This window comes from Festucalex cinctus, chromosome 19 (assembly GCF_051991245.1).
Source record: "Festucalex cinctus isolate MCC-2025b chromosome 19, RoL_Fcin_1.0, whole genome shotgun sequence".
In the NCBI taxonomy this organism is placed as follows: domain Eukaryota; kingdom Metazoa; phylum Chordata; class Actinopteri; order Syngnathiformes; family Syngnathidae; genus Festucalex; species Festucalex cinctus.
The window spans coordinates 984,595-1,002,421 of NC_135429.1; the positions used below are offsets into that span (position 1 = coordinate 984,595).

General features: G+C 39.6%; 1 protein-coding gene across 3 annotated transcripts; it reads right to left on the reverse strand.

Annotated features, from left to right (window-relative positions):
• Nucleotides 1–1,458: 1,458 nt before the first annotated feature.
• Nucleotides 1,459–17,168, reverse strand: ccn2b (cellular communication network factor 2b). Of its 3 annotated transcripts, XM_077506879.1 has the most exons (8): nucleotides 17,056–17,168; nucleotides 16,904–16,967; nucleotides 6,910–7,009; nucleotides 6,639–6,840; nucleotides 5,433–5,649; nucleotides 4,278–4,490; nucleotides 3,065–3,303; nucleotides 1,459–2,536 (listed from the first exon to the last, which is right to left on the reverse strand). In XM_077506879.1, exons 4-8 carry the CDS (start codon nucleotides 6,681–6,683, stop codon nucleotides 2,231–2,233), a joined length of 1,020 nt encoding a protein of 339 aa, XP_077363005.1. In that variant the 5' UTR covers nucleotides 6,684–6,840; nucleotides 6,910–7,009; nucleotides 16,904–16,967; nucleotides 17,056–17,168; the 3' UTR covers nucleotides 1,459–2,230. The 3 variants fall into 3 exon arrangements, with proteins under 3 accessions (XP_077363005.1, XP_077363003.1, XP_077363004.1); XM_077506877.1 differs by lacking the exon at nucleotides 6,910–7,009; XM_077506878.1 differs by lacking the exon at nucleotides 6,910–7,009 and having other exon boundaries at nucleotides 6,639–6,843.
• Nucleotides 17,169–17,827: the final 659 nt, after the last annotated feature.

Genomic DNA, 17,827 nt, shown 5'->3' on the forward strand with positions numbered 1-17,827 from the left:
ATGAACTTAATAATATCAAAATGAAACATTGAACAATAATATCACGTTTAAAAAAATAATAACGTTAGAGGATAGTTTATTTACCTGAGATATTTCTTCTTCTTCTCCTTCCTTTTTAATGCAGCCGGCAGCTCACATTTGTTCCCGTTTGAAAGCCGACCGACACATCAACCGGGACTCCCCCGTCCACGCACCGTGATTCCGCGTGGGCGTGGTCACCACTGCGTCAAGCTAACACCAACACCGGAAAAACACCTTCAAAATACACAAGAACTATCTTCAAAGTTTATGTCCTGCGGTCGTGTTTGCCGAATGTGGGACGACGTCCAGCCGGAGACGAGCGGATTGTCCATGTTGCAAATGCATCATCATCATCATCATCATCATGAGATTTAAGCAGAAGAAGCTGCATGGCGGGCGAGCTGGCTTGTGTGTCAGTCTGGAATGGATGGATGGATGGATGGTAGCAGGCAGGGCAGACGAGGCGATCGCACTGCAGCAAAGCTAGCAGACGGCAGCAACATCCGCCCTATCTCACGTCCACAGCGGCTTTTATGCACCAAAATGCTCCTCGTGGGCACACTGGTTGGAGCTGGGATAGCAGCAGTGGTGGAAAGTAACCAAAGTAACTGCAGTAATTTTCTGACAAGTTACTTTCATCCCTACAAATACAAAATATTATATCTTGCCTGTAGTTTTTTTTTTAAATAATACTACTAATAAAACAAAATTATACAGACACAAATACTTGCTATAAAGTTGTGTTGTGTCTCTCAACATACAACTAAAACATTTTTAGATATCAAAGAGGAAGAGAGAAAATTGTAGCTTGTTCCAGTCAAGCTAGCGTAAAGCTAACACAGCTAGCGGAAATGTTTGCGGGTATTATTGACGGAATGTGTCACACGAGCCAACACAAATCTGTCACTCATATAGTCACAGTATCAGAAAATGGATTTTAATAATCAAAGTTTTTTTGTATTCTTTTATTTGTTCCAGACCGGTTAGCATAGATGTGTACACAGCTAGCATGTATTGCTGAGGAAATGTTTTCGAGCTTGTGTCACTCAAACAATCCATATCATCAGAAAATTATATATTATCAAAGTTTTCCTTTTCCTTATTTTGTTTGTTTTTAATTATATGCTTAATTGACACAAGATGAGTTCAAAATGAAGCTAACACAGCTAGCTTGTATTGTTGAGGAATCGCACTGATTTACGACGACGTTCCTTGCGAGTCTGGCAAGCCACACCCACTTTCACTTTTTTTTTTTAATATATAAGAGTTGGCAATTTGCTAAACCTGCCAATATGGCATGACATGAGTAAAATAAATCAAATGTGATTATTTATAAAGCAAATACGTTTTCCTTGACTGTTTCTAACTGCTGGTGATAGAAAAGAAGAAGTGACAAGAATGCACTTTCAACGGTTACCCACAAGAATGAGACCAACATTCAGCGTATCTATAAAAATATATACTTTGTTTATAGGAAAACAGATAAAAGTGCAACAGACAAGAACTCCTTAGTATCTTAGTCAGGTGGTTACAGTGGAAAAACTATTACAAAACAATACAATACAGTCAGTATTAAACATAAATTATAGTACAAAACTGTACACAGTCTCAAAGTATTCACACTCGGTATGTATTTGCCTGCTGCCAAATTTGTCTTATACATTTAAAAAAAAAAAAAAAAAAAAAAAAAAAAATGGACATAATCTAATCAAGTTATATCAGCGAACGCTTAAGTTGTGCATCTTTAGACCAGTCGGGATTCAAAATACAAACGGATGCTAACAACGTCGGAATCTGAGACTAACAACAACAACAAAATTAAATACACACGGTGGGTTCGTCTGTTTTACGTAGACACGCTCAGTCTGTCAGCATCTCCACATTCTTGTGGCTTTTTGTCGATTACGATTGCTCGTTGGGCATAAAAACACAAACTCGCACACCAACTCGTCTGTATTGTTTGGAAATGATATTTTAAGCTTGTTGACAGCTTAAACAAGAAAAAGGTTGAAAATAATACATGTGACAATATCGCTTTTGTCGCTCGTATAAATCGGTACATCTCATTTCAGAACATTCACTTCGTCACTGCGGGGGGGAACTGAACCCATTCGGCTTGCTCAAAGGCAGCCGAAAATACACCATCAGTGGTCAGATTGGGGGCAAAAGTCGCACAGGATGCAGTCGGTAAAAGAAAAGCGTGTCGATATCACACGTTTGGGTGCAGGTCACCGATCATCCTCCGTGTGTTGGAAGCCAAGAAGATGTCGTTGCCTCTCGGGCAGTCCAAGTGGCAGGAACACGTCTTGATGAACATCATCTTTTTCCTGAACGCGTCTCCTTCCGGGCAGCGGAACTCCACCTCGGCGGTGACGGTGGCGTGCGGCGTGCAGCATCGGTTGTCGGTGCAAACGCCGCAGAACTTGGGCTTGTACGACCTGGCGCTGGTGCAGCCCGACAACTCAAACCGCATCCCTTGCTGGGCCTTGGGCGTCCGCACGCATTTCTTGCCGCGCTGTTGGAGACAATAATCTTATCAACAGGGGTGTCAAAATGAGCGCGTTAATTTAACTCATTCACTGCCGGCCTATATCAAATGGAACTTTGACGTGTATAACCGTCGATGGCAGTGAATGTGTTAAACTTTAATGCCACTATTTTTTATTTTTTTTAAATGTGCAATTAATAACCGCCCTTTACTTGGAAAACTTGTACTGGGGGAATTCCAGTTGCAACGCAGCAGACACATCATAATAATAATAATAATAATAATAACAATAATAAGGAGACTGGGGTCAAGTTGCATTTTACCATTTTAAAAATGCAGAATTTCACAATTTCATGTTAAAGATTAGCTGGCTCTTCATCCGAAAAGAAAAATGCACCCACATTTTACAAATGCAAGTCCAGAGAGTCGATGCCGATTGTGTTTTGGAGCACATTTTGCTCAAGCCAAAGAGAATTTTGACTTTGTGGACCTCCGCTGAGATAAAAACGGAGGCAAGCACAAGGGAGAACAAGCAAAAAAAAAAAGTTGTCAAACCTTAATTTCTTTCTCCTGCTGGCTGTCGCAGGGTCGAATGATACAGATCCTGGTCTGTCTCTCCAGCTGACAGCGCCGGTTGTCGTTGGTGATGCGGGATGAGACGCCCATGCCGCAGGTGGCCGAGCACTCGCTCCACTCCGTCGTCTGGACGATGCAGTTATCTCGGGGACTCTCCGCTGCCAGACCTTGAAGGGACGTCGATTGTGAAGATGGCAGTGGATGAATCTGAGACGCTCCTGGAAGGACACAGACGCAAATTTACAGATTGAGGAAGAAAATTCACTCATTTGCGCCCAAAAACGTATTCGGGATAGACCGATTATCGGCCGGGCCGATTATCGGTGCCAATATTTGGCAGTTTGACAAATATCGGCATCGGCCTTTTGACCAATCTGAAGGCCAATAAAGTGAGTATTTCGAACACATTCTGACAATTTTTCGCCTTCTGCAAAAATCTTTTGAAACTTTTTATGACTCCTGATGGAAACTCAATTTGCTACGTTTGCATTCATTTTTGCACAGTGACATACAGGAACTTTTCATTTATGGATCTATTTCAATTTCCACTTCATAAATAATGATGCTGATACTGGGAATTCCCTACATGTTTTATTTTTAAGAATTAAAAAAACAAAAAAACAAAAACTCCCTGCAATTGTTTTCAAATATAATTTTTAAACAAAGCTGTCAATATCGTTTAAAATGAAAAGAAAAAGTACTTTTTCATTTTTACACTAATATTTTCTCTTCTACAGCAAATAAATATCGGTTATCGTTCTCCTTGACTACTAATAATCCGTATCAGCCTTGAAAAAGCCATATCGGACTATCACTAAAACGTATAAATATGTTCTATTTTGATTATGACCATGCTCCCAAAGACGTATTTATACGTTTATTTTTATTTATTTATTTATTTATTTTTTAATGCAAAAGCATACAGAAGGCTTTGATGCAGCCTCTAAGAGAATGTTTGAAGCAATGGTAGCTAATACAAAAACGGCCAGCAGGTGGCAACAGAGTATAAGAGACCAACCAGGGCCATGTTGCAACTTCTTTTCCCCACAGTTTCTAATGCTAATAGTTTTTTCCTGATGAAAGAAGAGATTCTAGTAAAAATCCAGTAAAACAGCCGGGAGCAAAGAGGACTGCTTGAGTGAAAATGGCTGGTAGCGAATGAGTTAAGATGCTTTCCGACGCGGATACTGACCCCCCATCACCGACTCATAGTGGTGGTCCTGAGGCGTCTGGTCGCACGCCCACTCCTCGCAGCACTTTCCCGGCAAGCGGACGTTGCTGGGGCACGTGGGCACGCAGCCGATCTCGCCGTTCATGCACACGCATTGGTGCTTGCAGCTCGGCTGGAAGGACTCGCCGCTGTGGTAGATGACGCCGCCCAGGTCACATGGCTGACCCTCTTGAGCTGTCCGTAAAGATGCAGACAAATGTTGGTCACTATGTTTTAACAAGAAAAAAAAAAAAAAAACGACACAAACCCCCCCACCCACCTTGCCTCCGGCCTTCTACTAACTGCCTACGAGCTGCATATGTCTCACCTGTACGTATTGCGTATAGTTTGCACAGTAGTCTGCTCGCGAGGTGGGAGGAGCAAGATGGCCGCCCTGTAACTTCAACGGCTTGCACTAGCGTGTATGGGCTGTCGGCTATCCAGTCATATATACAGGTCAGTGTTCTGCAACACTTGGAGTTCAGAGGTAAATAATAAATAAATAAATACTTTGAAAAACAGAAGTTGGATTTTTTTCTTCCGTTTTTTTTTTTTTTTTTAAATAACGTTTTTCCCCCAGTTTTTCTGAATAATTCTTTTTCTGTTGTTTTCCTGAGTAATTTTTCCTCCTGTTCTGAATATTTTTTATGACAGAAAAAAAAATATTCAGTAAAACAAAAAAAATGTTTTTAAAAAAAAAAAAACAGAAAAAAAATACTCCAAAAAAACAAAGCTCCCCCCCCCCCAAAAAAAAGTCAGAAAAACAGGACTTTTTTTTTTCCCCTCAAGTGAAGTTTTTTTCTCAACATTTGTATATTATTTTGTATTTAAAAAAAAAAAAAAAAAAAAAAAGTCCTTCTAAAATTTACTTAGAATTTCGGAGTGATTTTTATTTTTTTTTAACTAGGTTTTTGTCATAGCATAGGCCATTTCTCTCGTACAGAGGAAAAATGCATTGAGTAAAACTTACTCTCAATATTTTACTCTTTTTTTTCAAGTGAAACTTTTACTCTGTTTAGAGTGGGACCAAATTGACTCGGTTGAGTGTAAAATGTACTCTACAAAATTTACTGGATAGACAGACAGACAGACAGAGAGATCAAACCCAAAAGCATGTGTGGGTGCATGTTGTGTTACCCATGCAGATGCCAGTGTCGGTGTCGCTGAGCAGCGCGTAGTCACAGTAGAGCTCCTTGTGGTGGTCGCAGGGTTCCAGCAGGTTGCAGGGCTCTCCCAGCTGCCTGGCGCACACTTTGCAGCAACCGCAGCCATCCAGCACCAAGCTGGTGCCGATTGGGCAGGGAGGCGGGTCGGCGGGGCAGGCACAGGGCTGCGAGCACTCCTGGGCCACCGCCTGCAACAAAATCACAATTGAAAGGTGCACAATGAAAAGCTGCAGCAGGTCTTTTGCTGTTTCCTGTGACCAGCATACAAAGCGGCAATTTTGTTAGAGTAGTCAAACAAATTCTTTTTCACATTTTAAAATCAAAATAATCCTCAAAAATCGAATGACAACGATCCAAAGTCCACATTTTCAATGAAAGGTGAGCGTCGTTTCACCGAGGAAAAATGCGGCATTCGAGGACACTGGGAAATTGGCTTTAGTCCACTCGGAAAGTGTCAGTTTTGACCTCTAAACGTTCGAGGCAAAAGTCACATGTTCACGTGACACAACGTGATTGCGAACAAAGAGAATGAGCACCCCCTGTTGTTTACATTTGCCTCGAACGATTTGAGGGCGTCCGACTTCAAACCCTCCGCGAATGCAACATAAGAACGCCATTTTGACTTGTGACGTAATTTCGGAATTCTCAAATAAAGAGATCGGTGCCGGTTGGCGTGGGTTCGCTTCCCCGCCTGGGAGACCATGTAGGTTTGTGTGAGTGAGTGGGGGGGGGGGGGAAATAGAGAAAAATAATAATATAGTCGGAGCACAGTAGTAATAAATACAATGAACCACACGTCATTGAGAATTATTACACATGTAAAAGGCAAAGTGTTCATTTGCTCTTGTAAACTGTTTTGGTGTACCTAATACTGAGTGTTAGAAACTCCAACATAATCATAATAATAATAATAATAATAATAATAATAATAATATAGCGCTAGAAATTCCTAATTGATTTCGAAAAAGTGCAAACGACAGTCTAATGCAGCGGTGGCCACTAGAGGGCGACATCAGACTGCACTCAAGCTGGAGCACGCTTTCAATGTTTTGGTTCGAACAAATGGGAAATCATATCACATATGTCCACAATCACAGCATTACATTTGAATATTATAATGACTTTAAAACGAGTCTTTGCCGGTAACTTTGGCAACAAGATGTCAGAGAAAACTCACCGATGAGACCATGAGTAGAAGAAGAGAGAAGATTGCAGAAGACATTTTTCTTGACGAGTTTCTCTGTTGTATTGGTTCCTATATAGCAGGAGGCTGGGTCTTGTTTGTGCTCCTTAGCTGACTGATGTGAAGGATGGTGGGGGACTCCGGCTTAAATACCAGCCCAGTGGGTGTAGCCAGAGGAACAAGAGCCCATGCCACTCTGCTAACGAGAGGTGAAAACATTCAGATTCAAAAAAAAAAAAAAAAAAAAAAAAAAAGTCCTACATGCCTCCTCAATCGTGAGTTCTTATGGGCGGGGTGGACAAAATGCCACTGGCAAGAAGCGTGCCAGCTGCAGCAAAAGCTCAATTCGTGCGCTCTCTTACATGCTACACAACAAGCCCAGAGAGGAAAAAAATTTAAAAAAAAAACAGCTTGAATTTGACTGTTGATGTTGTGCTCGCAGGGTATGAAAAATGATGTCATGAGGCGAGGTGATGGGTCTGGGAAATGACGATGACGTGTGCCAAACGTTGACAAAGTGCAGCACAAGCAGAGGCCGGCGAAAAGTCCACACAAGACTCACTTTCAAAAGGATTGACATTGATTTTAACCGTGTTACAAAGTGAGAGAGTTCAAACAATGCATTGATTTCAATTCCCAGGTGTTGTGTTGTGGATTTTGTGTAATTCACATTACAGTAACATGTTGGAATGCAAAGCATGGTTGGTGTTTACGGTCAATATCTGTCATGTGGTGTGAGCTCGCGCTAAATCGTTTGTGACAACATTTTTAAGAAACATTTGACTTTCATTTCATTCATTTTTGTGGGGAGCTTTGATTTGTATTTTTTTTATTATTACTGTATTCTGTTTTTCTGAATATTTTTTCTGTTTTACTGAATATTTTTTTCTGTCATAAAAATAAAATTAAAAAACATGGAAAATATTCAATAAAACAGGAGGAAAAATACTCAGAAAAACGGGAGAAAAAAAATCATAAAAAAAAAACAGAAAAAAAATATTCAAAAAAACACATATATACATATTTTTTTTATTTTTTCTGTTTTACTGAATTTTTTTCCTGTTATAAAAAAATGAAAAAAAAAAATGAAAAAATTATTCAGAAAAACAGAAGGAAAAATTAATAAAAACAGGAGAAAAAAAATATAGATTCCGAAAACAGAAGTTGGTGCTCTGTTTTTTGGAATAATTTTTCCTGGTTTTTTAAAATATTTTTTCCATTATTTTATTTTTTATGTATGAGTTTATATATGGAAAATGTTGTTTGCCCTCCCAATTTTAAAATCATTTCAGGTTGATGGTTACTTTTCTACCGACTGCATGGTCGTGCGCACATGACTCACGTTCTAATAGATTTCAACTTTTTGGTCACTCTGACCGAAAAGAAGCATTTAGCCCAAAGTTGCTGACGAAGCCTCGCAGATGGTCTGGATTGAGTTGTGATGACGTTCTGGCCGCAAACAACCAATTTGAGGACGACAAGAGGCCACCCAAGGCTCACCGCGTGGGATGGATGTTTTGCTTTGTGCCCAAGCACAATGGCAGTGTTCAGACCTGCAGAAACGAATCGCACGGGGGGGGACTCAACCGACTACATCGGAAAACACCGAGTTTGCTGACCTGTCAACTGCGCGAGGATTAAACCCGGAAGGAATTTGAGAACGCGCGTGAGCCCACACAAAACATCTTGAGGAGCAAGTCGCCTCCGATATCGGCTCACAAATATCGGAGGTCCTCTTTGATCCGCGAGCTCCTCGGAGCTTCAGCATCAACACATTCACTGCCATCCCAGCAAAAAATGCATCATTTGACGTCTTTTGCCGTCAATGGCAGTGAATGAGTTAAGCGCAAAATTGACGCAAGTCTGCAAAAATGGCATCCTTATTATGTGTACCAGGAAAGCGCCTTCCCACAGTAGCCACGTTATGACGACGTTGTTTTGTGTCTTTTCCTCCTGCCACAAACATTGCGTCATCGCCTCGAGTTGACTCATAGCTGCCATGCCAGACATCCGACTTGATGCCTGCCGGATGACGTACATCCACCTGGCACAGCAAAGAGTTTGACCCGTCATAAATCACCTTTGTGTTCTTTCTCACACGGGCGTGAGCTTCTCCTGCACAAACAGACGGAGCATTGTTGTCCTGTCAAAAAACTCTTTGCTCCTTATAAGCATTGGACGTCCTTTGAGCAAGGATCGCTAACCTGAAAGCAGAATCGGCCCATTGTTGTCTTTGTGAAGGAAACATCTGGGTTCATCATAATCATGCTTCCAATTCGTACAATCTGTTAACATTTCAAAACATGTTTTGTCCTAGGAAATGAAATAAAAAGCTTTATTAACTACCCAGTCCGACATTTGTGAATGTTATACCAATTAAAAGTCTCGAAACAGTGTAACCAAAGAAGATTTGGGCAATATATGGAATAAAACTGAACCTAGTTATGTATCTATTTTGTTGATTTTAAACTACTTTGTAAAAAAAAAAAAAAAAAAAAAAAAAAAAAAAAAAAAAAACATTTTTGTCATTATCTGGACTTTGTTTTGGTTTCAGTTGCCAAATACCTTGTTTGTTGTGTTTGATTAAAGTACACTTTTTTTTTTTTTTGAGCACCTCAACCTGCCTGCTGCCTTCCCTGCACTTTTACCGCAAATCCTGACAAATGAAGCGCGCAAAGAAAATTACCTACACTGAAATATTGACACATAAAAAGTTTTTAAATCCAGTTTAAAAAGGTGAAGTCGTCCTTAAACATTTCTTGACAATAATAATATGTTATATGTGAGCTCACGAGTCTAAAACATGACATTGTGATTCATATCAGGCCAATCACAGCTCACCTGTTTTCTGAAGCTGAGCTGCGATTGTTTTTGTTTTTTTTAACCTGCGATGTCATTTTCACTCAATCATTCACTTCCTCTCCGCTTTACTAATCCTTGACAGTGCGTGAGGGCAGAAATGTGACTTCCCACCAGCTGAGCAGCAAAACCCAGTCTGGGTCCGTGACCTTTACATCATTCTTTCATTTTTTTATTTTTTTTCTTCCCTCCAATCTCAGCTGACTCGTATTTCCTGTGCTGTGACTTCACCTGTTAAAGCCCCGAGCAGCGTTATTCGAGCCAGATTAGCCCGTGACCCGGGAGGCTCCTAACAAGCTGCACAAGCTGATTACGTTGAGCAATTTTTCTTGCTCAAATATAAAGAATGCTCCTTTGAGTCCGTAGTTTTCTCGCCATCTGTTGCAATCAAAGGAAAACATTCATATACAGCAATATTAGTTTAGCTTAGGTATTAGTTAATACACAAGTAACCATGGAAGCGGATTGCATTCGATTTAAAAATAATACAAATAAAAAATACTCCAAAAAAACACAAGTTGTTGCTCTGTTTTATGGAATAATTTTTTTCAGTTTTTTTAATAATGTTTTCCCCCTTTTTTCTGAATATTTTTTTTTCTCTTGTTTCTCTGAGTAATTTTTCCTCCTGTTTTTCGGATTTTTTATATATTTTTTTGACAAAAATTTTTTTTTAGTAAAACGGGAAAAAAAAAATTCATAAAACCAGAAAAAAATACTCAAAAAAACAAAGATGAACTGGGTCAAAAATGAAGCGACCCAACTTTTGGAGTTATTTAATCCAAAATGTTGGGTCAAATCACAATAATAATTCACAAAGCAACCAAATTTGTTGGGTTTTTAATTTGACCCAATTTCTTGGGTCATTTGAATCACCCCAACTGAAGTGGGTCAAAAATGAAGCAACCAAAATTTTGGGAGTGACTGAATTCAAAACATCGGCTCAAATGAAACAACTCACAAAAGAAACCAAATATGTTGCTTTGTTTTGTGGGTTATTATGACCCAACTTTTTGGGTTAACTGAATAACCTAAGAAGTTGAGTTGGTCCCTTTTTGACCCAATTTGGGTTATTTTTGACCCAACTGTTTTTAAGAGTGTGTTACTGTAAAATAAAAGACACAAGCTGTCATCAAAAAAAAGAGTAATGAATTGTCGTCATGTATCAAGGTTCCAAATCGTTCCCAGGGCATCGTCGAACCTGCGGTCCAGCGCGAAGACCGTCATCAACAAGTTGGGGGAAATGTGGCACACAAGTGAAAACTTGCTCAAGCAGACGACGAGAATTTCTGGCAAGCAGGAATTGTACACTTTCTGTGACAGCAACTTTCTTGTTTGTTTTTCTTCTGGCGAGCGAGTCGGGTTTGGTCAGACGGAAGCGTTTTCTTATAAAGAAAAACATTCGAGCTCGGACACGTTTTGGCAAAAACATACAGCAAGTCTCACAGACGCACGAGTTGAGTTCATTAAAAAGATCCAACATACTGGCCGTCATTTCAAAAGGTATTTTGAAGGCCTCAAGTGAGGCACGGTGGTGACAGCATCATGTTTTCATTTCAAAGCAGGTCTGTTTTTAATCAAAACGGCTTCCCATGAATGGGGAAATTTGGGGCAAATTAAATTGATTTTGTGGGTTCCTCATCTGATGCAACTTTTTGGGTTTGAGTTTTTGAACCCATAAATTTGGGTCAAATGAATAACCTGCAAAACAACCCAACAAATTGTGCTTCTTTGGGTGTTATTAACTCATTCACTGCCATTGACGGAAAAAGACGTCAAATGATGCATTTTTTTTTTTGCTGGTGTGGCAATGAATGTGTTAATGGAAATGGACCCAACCTTTTTTGGCTTATTTGAGCCACCCAATTGAATTAAGTGAAAAATGAACCAAAATAACCCACAAAACAAGGCAGTTTTGTGGGTTATTCAATGAAGCCACCTTTTTGGATTATTTGAACAACCCAAATAAAAATGAACTTTTTGAGTCGTTTTACGCAAAAATTTGGGTCAAATTAAATTAGTAACACAACAAAATGTGTTACGCAAGTTTTTCATTTGACATAGTAAACATGAAGTGAGTGCAGCTACTTTATTGGTACCTCGCATCTCTTACGCAAAGACTTTAAAAAAAACAAAACAAAACAAAACAAAACAAAAAAAACCCTGAAGTTCTCCGTCTGATACATTTGACGTCTCAGAGCGCCGACTGCAGTACGTTGCATATTTTTCTCCATTTTTGGCCGGCCGGAGACCTGCTGAGGTTTACAAAAATGCCTCGTCTTTAATGAGGTGAGCTGGACGGCTAAAAATAGAATCCCAGCGGTGGCCGCCTCCTCCCCTGTTCGCTCAGGATGTTGTTGAAGTCTGCTTCCATTCCTTCCACGCTCGGCCAGCCTGAAAATTTGTCTCTTCCCGTTCTCGCGCCGGTTTTTCCCGCATCCTCGCGTCACGTGGCGTCAGAACGGAACAACCGTGCGCCGGCCGCGGGCTCGCGCTCGTTTCATCTCGTCTTGGCTTGACGAGATTATTTTGGACTTCAATCAGGAGCTAATTGCAAGAATCGGGTTCTTTTCGACACACTTCACATTTTTTCCATTGAGGTCTGCAAATAGTTAGTCATGTGTGTGCGTGTCTGTTTGATCTTGTAAATTTTTTTTTTTTAGCGTTTCAGTGTTGCCATGTTTACAGCGCAACATAATTATTTTTTTCCAAATGAATTTTAAAATGCTGAGGCCGATTTCACTTCTGCTGGCAGCTTATTCCGTTCGTCTGCAGCATAACAGCTAAATGCCGCTTCACCGTGTTTGCTTTCAACGATCGCTAATCAAACTCAGAGTTTATACTCCATTGCAGCTACCAAATCATTTGGTTTTTTAGATTTGCTACTGAAAATTCGATTGAATATTTACATATTTAGATAAAAAATAATAGCAGTATGTCATTGCTGTCCTGTGAAAAACACGTCCATTTTTTTTTCTTTTTATGTTTTTCGGATGTCTTCAGTTTCATCCCATAAATGTAAAAATAAAAAAATAAAATAAATAGGTCATACGTTTTTTTTTTTCCACAGAGCAGCAATAATATATATAGTTTTTTGTTACATAATTATAAATGCACAAGACAAAAAAAATCCATCCATTTCCACTTGATAATGAATAACAAACTATTTCATTATTAGTAAGGCTCGTTTAAAAAATAAAAAAAAAATGAATATCTCCTTTTCCCATAATTTGATAAGAAAATAGAATTATGAAGGCCATTTTTTTTTTTTGTAGCTTAACATTCACATGAATTTAAAAGTGTTTTCTTACATTTATGAAAGACCCGACTTATTATTGCACTTGAAGACAAGAATCTTTTCAATTCATATTTACATTTATTTCAGTAGAATTATGAAGTAATATTTGTCAGTAAATCCAACAGTGAAATATGTACAATAAAGGTTTGGAAAAACGATCTTCTTAAGTCACACCTTTATTAAAGGTCAAATAATGTTCTTGTTTTTATATTGCTGTGAACCGTTTTCTGTCAAAACTACTGAAGCTTAAAAACAAAACAATGCAAAAAAGAAATTGTAGTTTTCTTCATAATTGCTATTGATTTCTTTCCATAAAAAATGTTGAACTTTGGAAAAAGTTTGTAATGTTTGACTGTACATTTTGGCAACGTTGCCAGACTGAAGATGATGTCATATTCCCAACCGAATTTAAGCGTTTATATGTCAAAACCAAGCCACACCTTTTATGCTTTTGACATGTCATAAACATGTTTTAAAAAAATATATATATGCATGTGAAGCTGTCAAAATAATGTTTTTGTTGTTGCTGTTTTCGCAATACCACCTTCTAATTCATTCGGACTCATTTATAATGTTTGGTCATTACAAATCAATCAATGCACTTTTAATACATTGTTTTAAAAAAATAAAAAAAATAAAATAAAAAGAATTACCAGTTGATTTTTCACTCAAACTGGTCACATTGAGCAACTAAATTTGGACATTATTATAAAATAAAGACAACAACTCAAGGCGATTTGCCTTGGGACTACAATTGGGTGTCTCAGAAACAAATTGATGACGTTGGAAATTCAAGCTAAGTACTGCATTCAATACGCAACTGTTCCAGTTTTTGACGAAACAGACATGAATCGATTGCAAAAGTGGGATATTTTCATCCCAATCATAAACGCGAGCGGTAAGAAAAATCTACAAGGCTGGAAGGAATGTTCTCTTCGACAGCCGTACTTCTTCTCCCTCATGGCAGGAAGTGCCAGTCAAACCGCAGGAATGTAAAGCACCAAAGCAGACGTGGTTTTCCACAAGAGAGAGAGAGGGGGGGTCACTTTACACGTGTCTGAATGAGAAAAAGGGGGGGGGGGGGGGGGCCCGAATGGTCATTTATGAAAAGTCAGACAGTCAAGAAAGATGGCGGGCGTCATCGAGAAGGTGTCTGTGTTGTTTTCTTGCAGCCAAGCAGCGCCGGCAAACAGAAAAACGGGCACGTGCTCGTTTTACGTACGACGTGAACGACAGCAAGGAAAGGTTGGATTCAACAAAGATTTTTTTTTTTTTATGGGAGAATATCGGTTTCGAGTCAGGCAGAGGCCAAAGCAGGTTGCACGTCAACCATTGGCTCAAGATTGAGCGTTTGCTCTCCATTACAATCAAAGTTAGCAAAGACAACAAGTTTCCCTGGAAGATTATTTTGAGTGATTATCCCGTGGGATGCTTGTAAACGAATGTTCACTGCCAAACAATCGGAAATGTTACATTTGTTCAATACTTAACTCATTTGCTCCCAAGAACGTGTAAATACGTTCTTTTTTTAAATGTTCTAAGTGTCCCAAAGACGTATTTATACGTTTTGTTTTTATGCTAGAGCATACAAAATGCTTTGACGCAGCCTCTCAACTGCAAAGAACGGTTGCAGAAATTGTAGTTATTACACAAATGGCCAGCAGGTGGCAGCAGACTAAAGGAGATCAACCAGGGCCATGTAGAAAAAAAAAAGCTCAATTACAATTTTGAATAGATTTGTGAAAACTGATGAAACTTAGCTCTCTTCTAATGCTAATTGCTGCAAAACAGAAACGGATAGAGACACTTTTTTTTCCTAATGAAAGAAGAGACATTAATCTTTCTTTTGATAGGTTCCATGCTTTTATAGCAATAGAACACAATATTCTGTGGGCCTTGCAAAATCAGTCAAAATCCAGTAAAACAGCCTGGAGCGAACGGGATTGCGAAATGTGAAAATGGCGGCGAGTGAATGAGTTAATAATCGCAAATCCTTTCGTGCGTGTGTGGTCAACGCCGATTCGGGCCGGGCTACTATTGCACCAAGTGCCTCCCGCCGTTCAAATTCAACAAGGAAACGGTGAGTAATCCTGCAAGAACAGAATTAATCGCACCGTCCGTTCGTCTGTTCGGTTTGTTTGTTTCCCCCCGCCGCCATCAGCGCTTTATTGTTTTCATCCCGCCTAAAACAACGCCTGATTGGTCCGACCTAAAAATGCACAAATACCGCGAGAATTCATTTGTCAACCAAGATCAAACCACTGAACCTTTCGCTGGATTGCGAGAGCATTATTTTGGAAGACAAATGCTCTAACATGCACACAAGTCTGCTTGGACTAACCGCAGAAAGTTAGCCAGGATCTGAGAGCCAACGGGGCCTTGTAAGGAACTGGCAGAGATGGATCCATCCCAGTGGGACTCCAGCTGGAGCAGGTCTAAGAGGAGAGGAAATACCGCTGGCACTGAACAAAGACAGGTTGGAGACGACGCACCACATCGAGAGGAGAGTGGGAGCTGGTGGCCCAGAATGCATTGCCACATGTCAGCCGTCAAGAACAAGAGAGGGGGATTTTTTTTATTTTATTTTTTTTAAAGTAATCCCATCGGTCGTTTATTGACGATGGAGGTGGCATTTCACATCACCTCTTCTGTTGCCCACCCTTCTCCCCTTGAGTGCAGAGTTGAAAAACCCTTGAAGGCTTTCCAGCTTCAACATTTGGCCCATCTGGAAGTCATTAAAGAGGGGAAAAGGTGGATGAGGTGGCCAGACCAATTTTCAAAGAGAGTCAGTGCGACCCACCCAAAATGTGTAACATACTCGCTCCCCACAATCCTCATGTGATATATATATATATATATATCATTCACTGCCATTGACTGAAAAAGACGTCAAATGATGCACAGATTTGTTTATCCTGATTTGAGGGGAAAATTCTGTTCGACTGTCCAGAAACAGAACTCCAGGTCCGGTAACAGCTTGGGAGTGAAACTAAAATGTACATTCTTTGCACGCTACCATCCATTTCAAAATGTTTCCAGTGTGTCTTTTTTTTCCCCCTTTTTGCACAGTTTCCAATTTCTACATTAAGTTGAGCTGAGTTGAGTTATTTTATTATCTGAACAAGATCTTGAGGATGGAAGTCTTAACTCACCAACGCTTCTTTTAGCTGACCAGTTTATAAATATTGGTTGCAAAGGAGAAAGGATACAAGGAAGACGAGTACTGCGATATTGCCAGTGTGCTTGTTGTTGCTGCATCGTTTGTTTTCAATCCTTTCGCCGAGACGCTAATTAGCATGAAGTTAGCGGACTGAAAGGCTAAGATAGATATCGGTGTTTTGACTACCTCGCAATCCATCCACTTTGGAGAAGCAGCCAGTCAGATGCAGACAAGAAAGTAAGCTCCCATGAGTCGTGAGAATCTAATCAAATCTAATCAGACGTCTTTCTACAACACGTCGTCGTTCCCTCTTAATATAATAAAGTATAAAGCACTCAAACAGCACATGCCATTATTTGCTCTTAGGTGATGTAACTTAATTGTGCAATAGTAACACAAAGTTGCGCCTGCAGAATGTTCCAGTCGCCACCCAATGTCACTGAGTCCAAATGGATGTGGAGAGACTTCATGATTGGATTTGAAATAAAAATAGTGAACATGTGCTTGGAGTGTGGTAGTTCAGAAATAAATATGGCCGTTATTTGGGCTATGATCTGCATTTTAGGGCTCAAAAGTATTTCGGCAATTGACTTCAATCATTGCATTTAAAGTCCTCCACCGTCCGCTTTCAGCTTGTGCCATTAGGGGGCGCCAGAGCGAGTCATTTGCATGTTGGATGCCCATGCTGACACAACTTTTTCGGGCTGGGTTTCATTAGGGCCGGATATCAATCAAACTTTATTTATATAGCACCTTTCATACATCACCAAAATGCAAATCAAAGTGCTGGACATCCATAATACAATAAAAGGTGACGTTCACGTCATATTTCATAACGTATTGAAAGTTTAGTTTTTCTTCACCTCCTTTCAGCACACCTGCACTTTCTTTTTGATTTTTTTTTTTTTGAATCTCATCATTTCTCGCCGTGGGCGTCGGACTCACCAGTCGCGTTCCCCGAGTAGTTCCGGCAGCCTTAAGTCATCATGGCGGATCCGGCTGCTGATATCTGAATGAAAGGCGAGAGAATGGACCATTACGTACGAAATTCAAACCAAAAATCTTTACAATTAGTTAAAAAGGCAGAAATCTGCTACCTTTGTGGAAAATGAATTAAATTTAAAGTCCGCATCCCAAATAATAGCCCTCAGCGGCTTCCGTCTAAGTAACTGCTCAAGGTACATGCACACCTGCGCATAATGACTCTGGCAGGTGCCACTGAGACATGATTGCTACTGATTGCGTCACATTGTACAGTCACATTTACAAGCACAGTGTGGAGATGAATATAGAAAACATTTTCTTCACAAACTTTTCCTTTCTTGTATGTTTTTATTAGTCAGGAATGTGCTACCAGAAATGTACAAGAAATAGTATAGATTGTCTGAAAGTATCAAACAAAAAAAAGCCCTCATTAATTACAAATAATAATAATTCTTCACACTAATGAACGACTAGAATGATGGAAAGTATTTGGATATGATCAAAAACATCTCATGAGCTGTCCAATATGGTAGAAAATGTGTTGATAAAAAGGCTGGAGAACTAGGGAAGTTTTTATGATTATTATTATTTTTTTAAGTGCTTAAATGAAACACAGTGAGTGACGTAAACTCGAAATGTTGGCTGTCGAGGACCGTGTTCCGGATCCATTTACAGACGATTATTTGTCTCCCTCTAGTGGTTTGAAACCGCTATGACACAAATAAACATATTTTTGTTTGTTTAAAACGTGTTACTGCGTTTCTTTATTTTATTTGGAGCTGCGGAAGACACCACCAACCACCATTGGTTCATTTTTACTAAGTTATTTTTACAACAGTTTTCTTACCAGCCGCCACCAGGATTGTTTATGTTTTATTTACTGGT

Excerpts from the sequence above, each read along its gene's own strand:
- ccn2b (XM_077506877.1), bottom strand. The coding sequence starts at position 6,683 with ATGTCTTCTGCAATCTTCTCTCTTCTTCTACTCATGGTCTCATCG. Across the intron at positions 5,650-6,638 it reads TTCTACTCATGGTCTCATCG|GCGGTGGCCCAGGAGTGCTC; the intron begins GTGAGTTTTCTC and ends ATTTTGTTGCAG. Across the intron at positions 2,537-3,064 it reads AGCAGGAGAAAGAAATTAAG|CGCGGCAAGAAATGCGTGCG; the intron begins GTTTGACAACTT and ends TGTCTCCAACAG.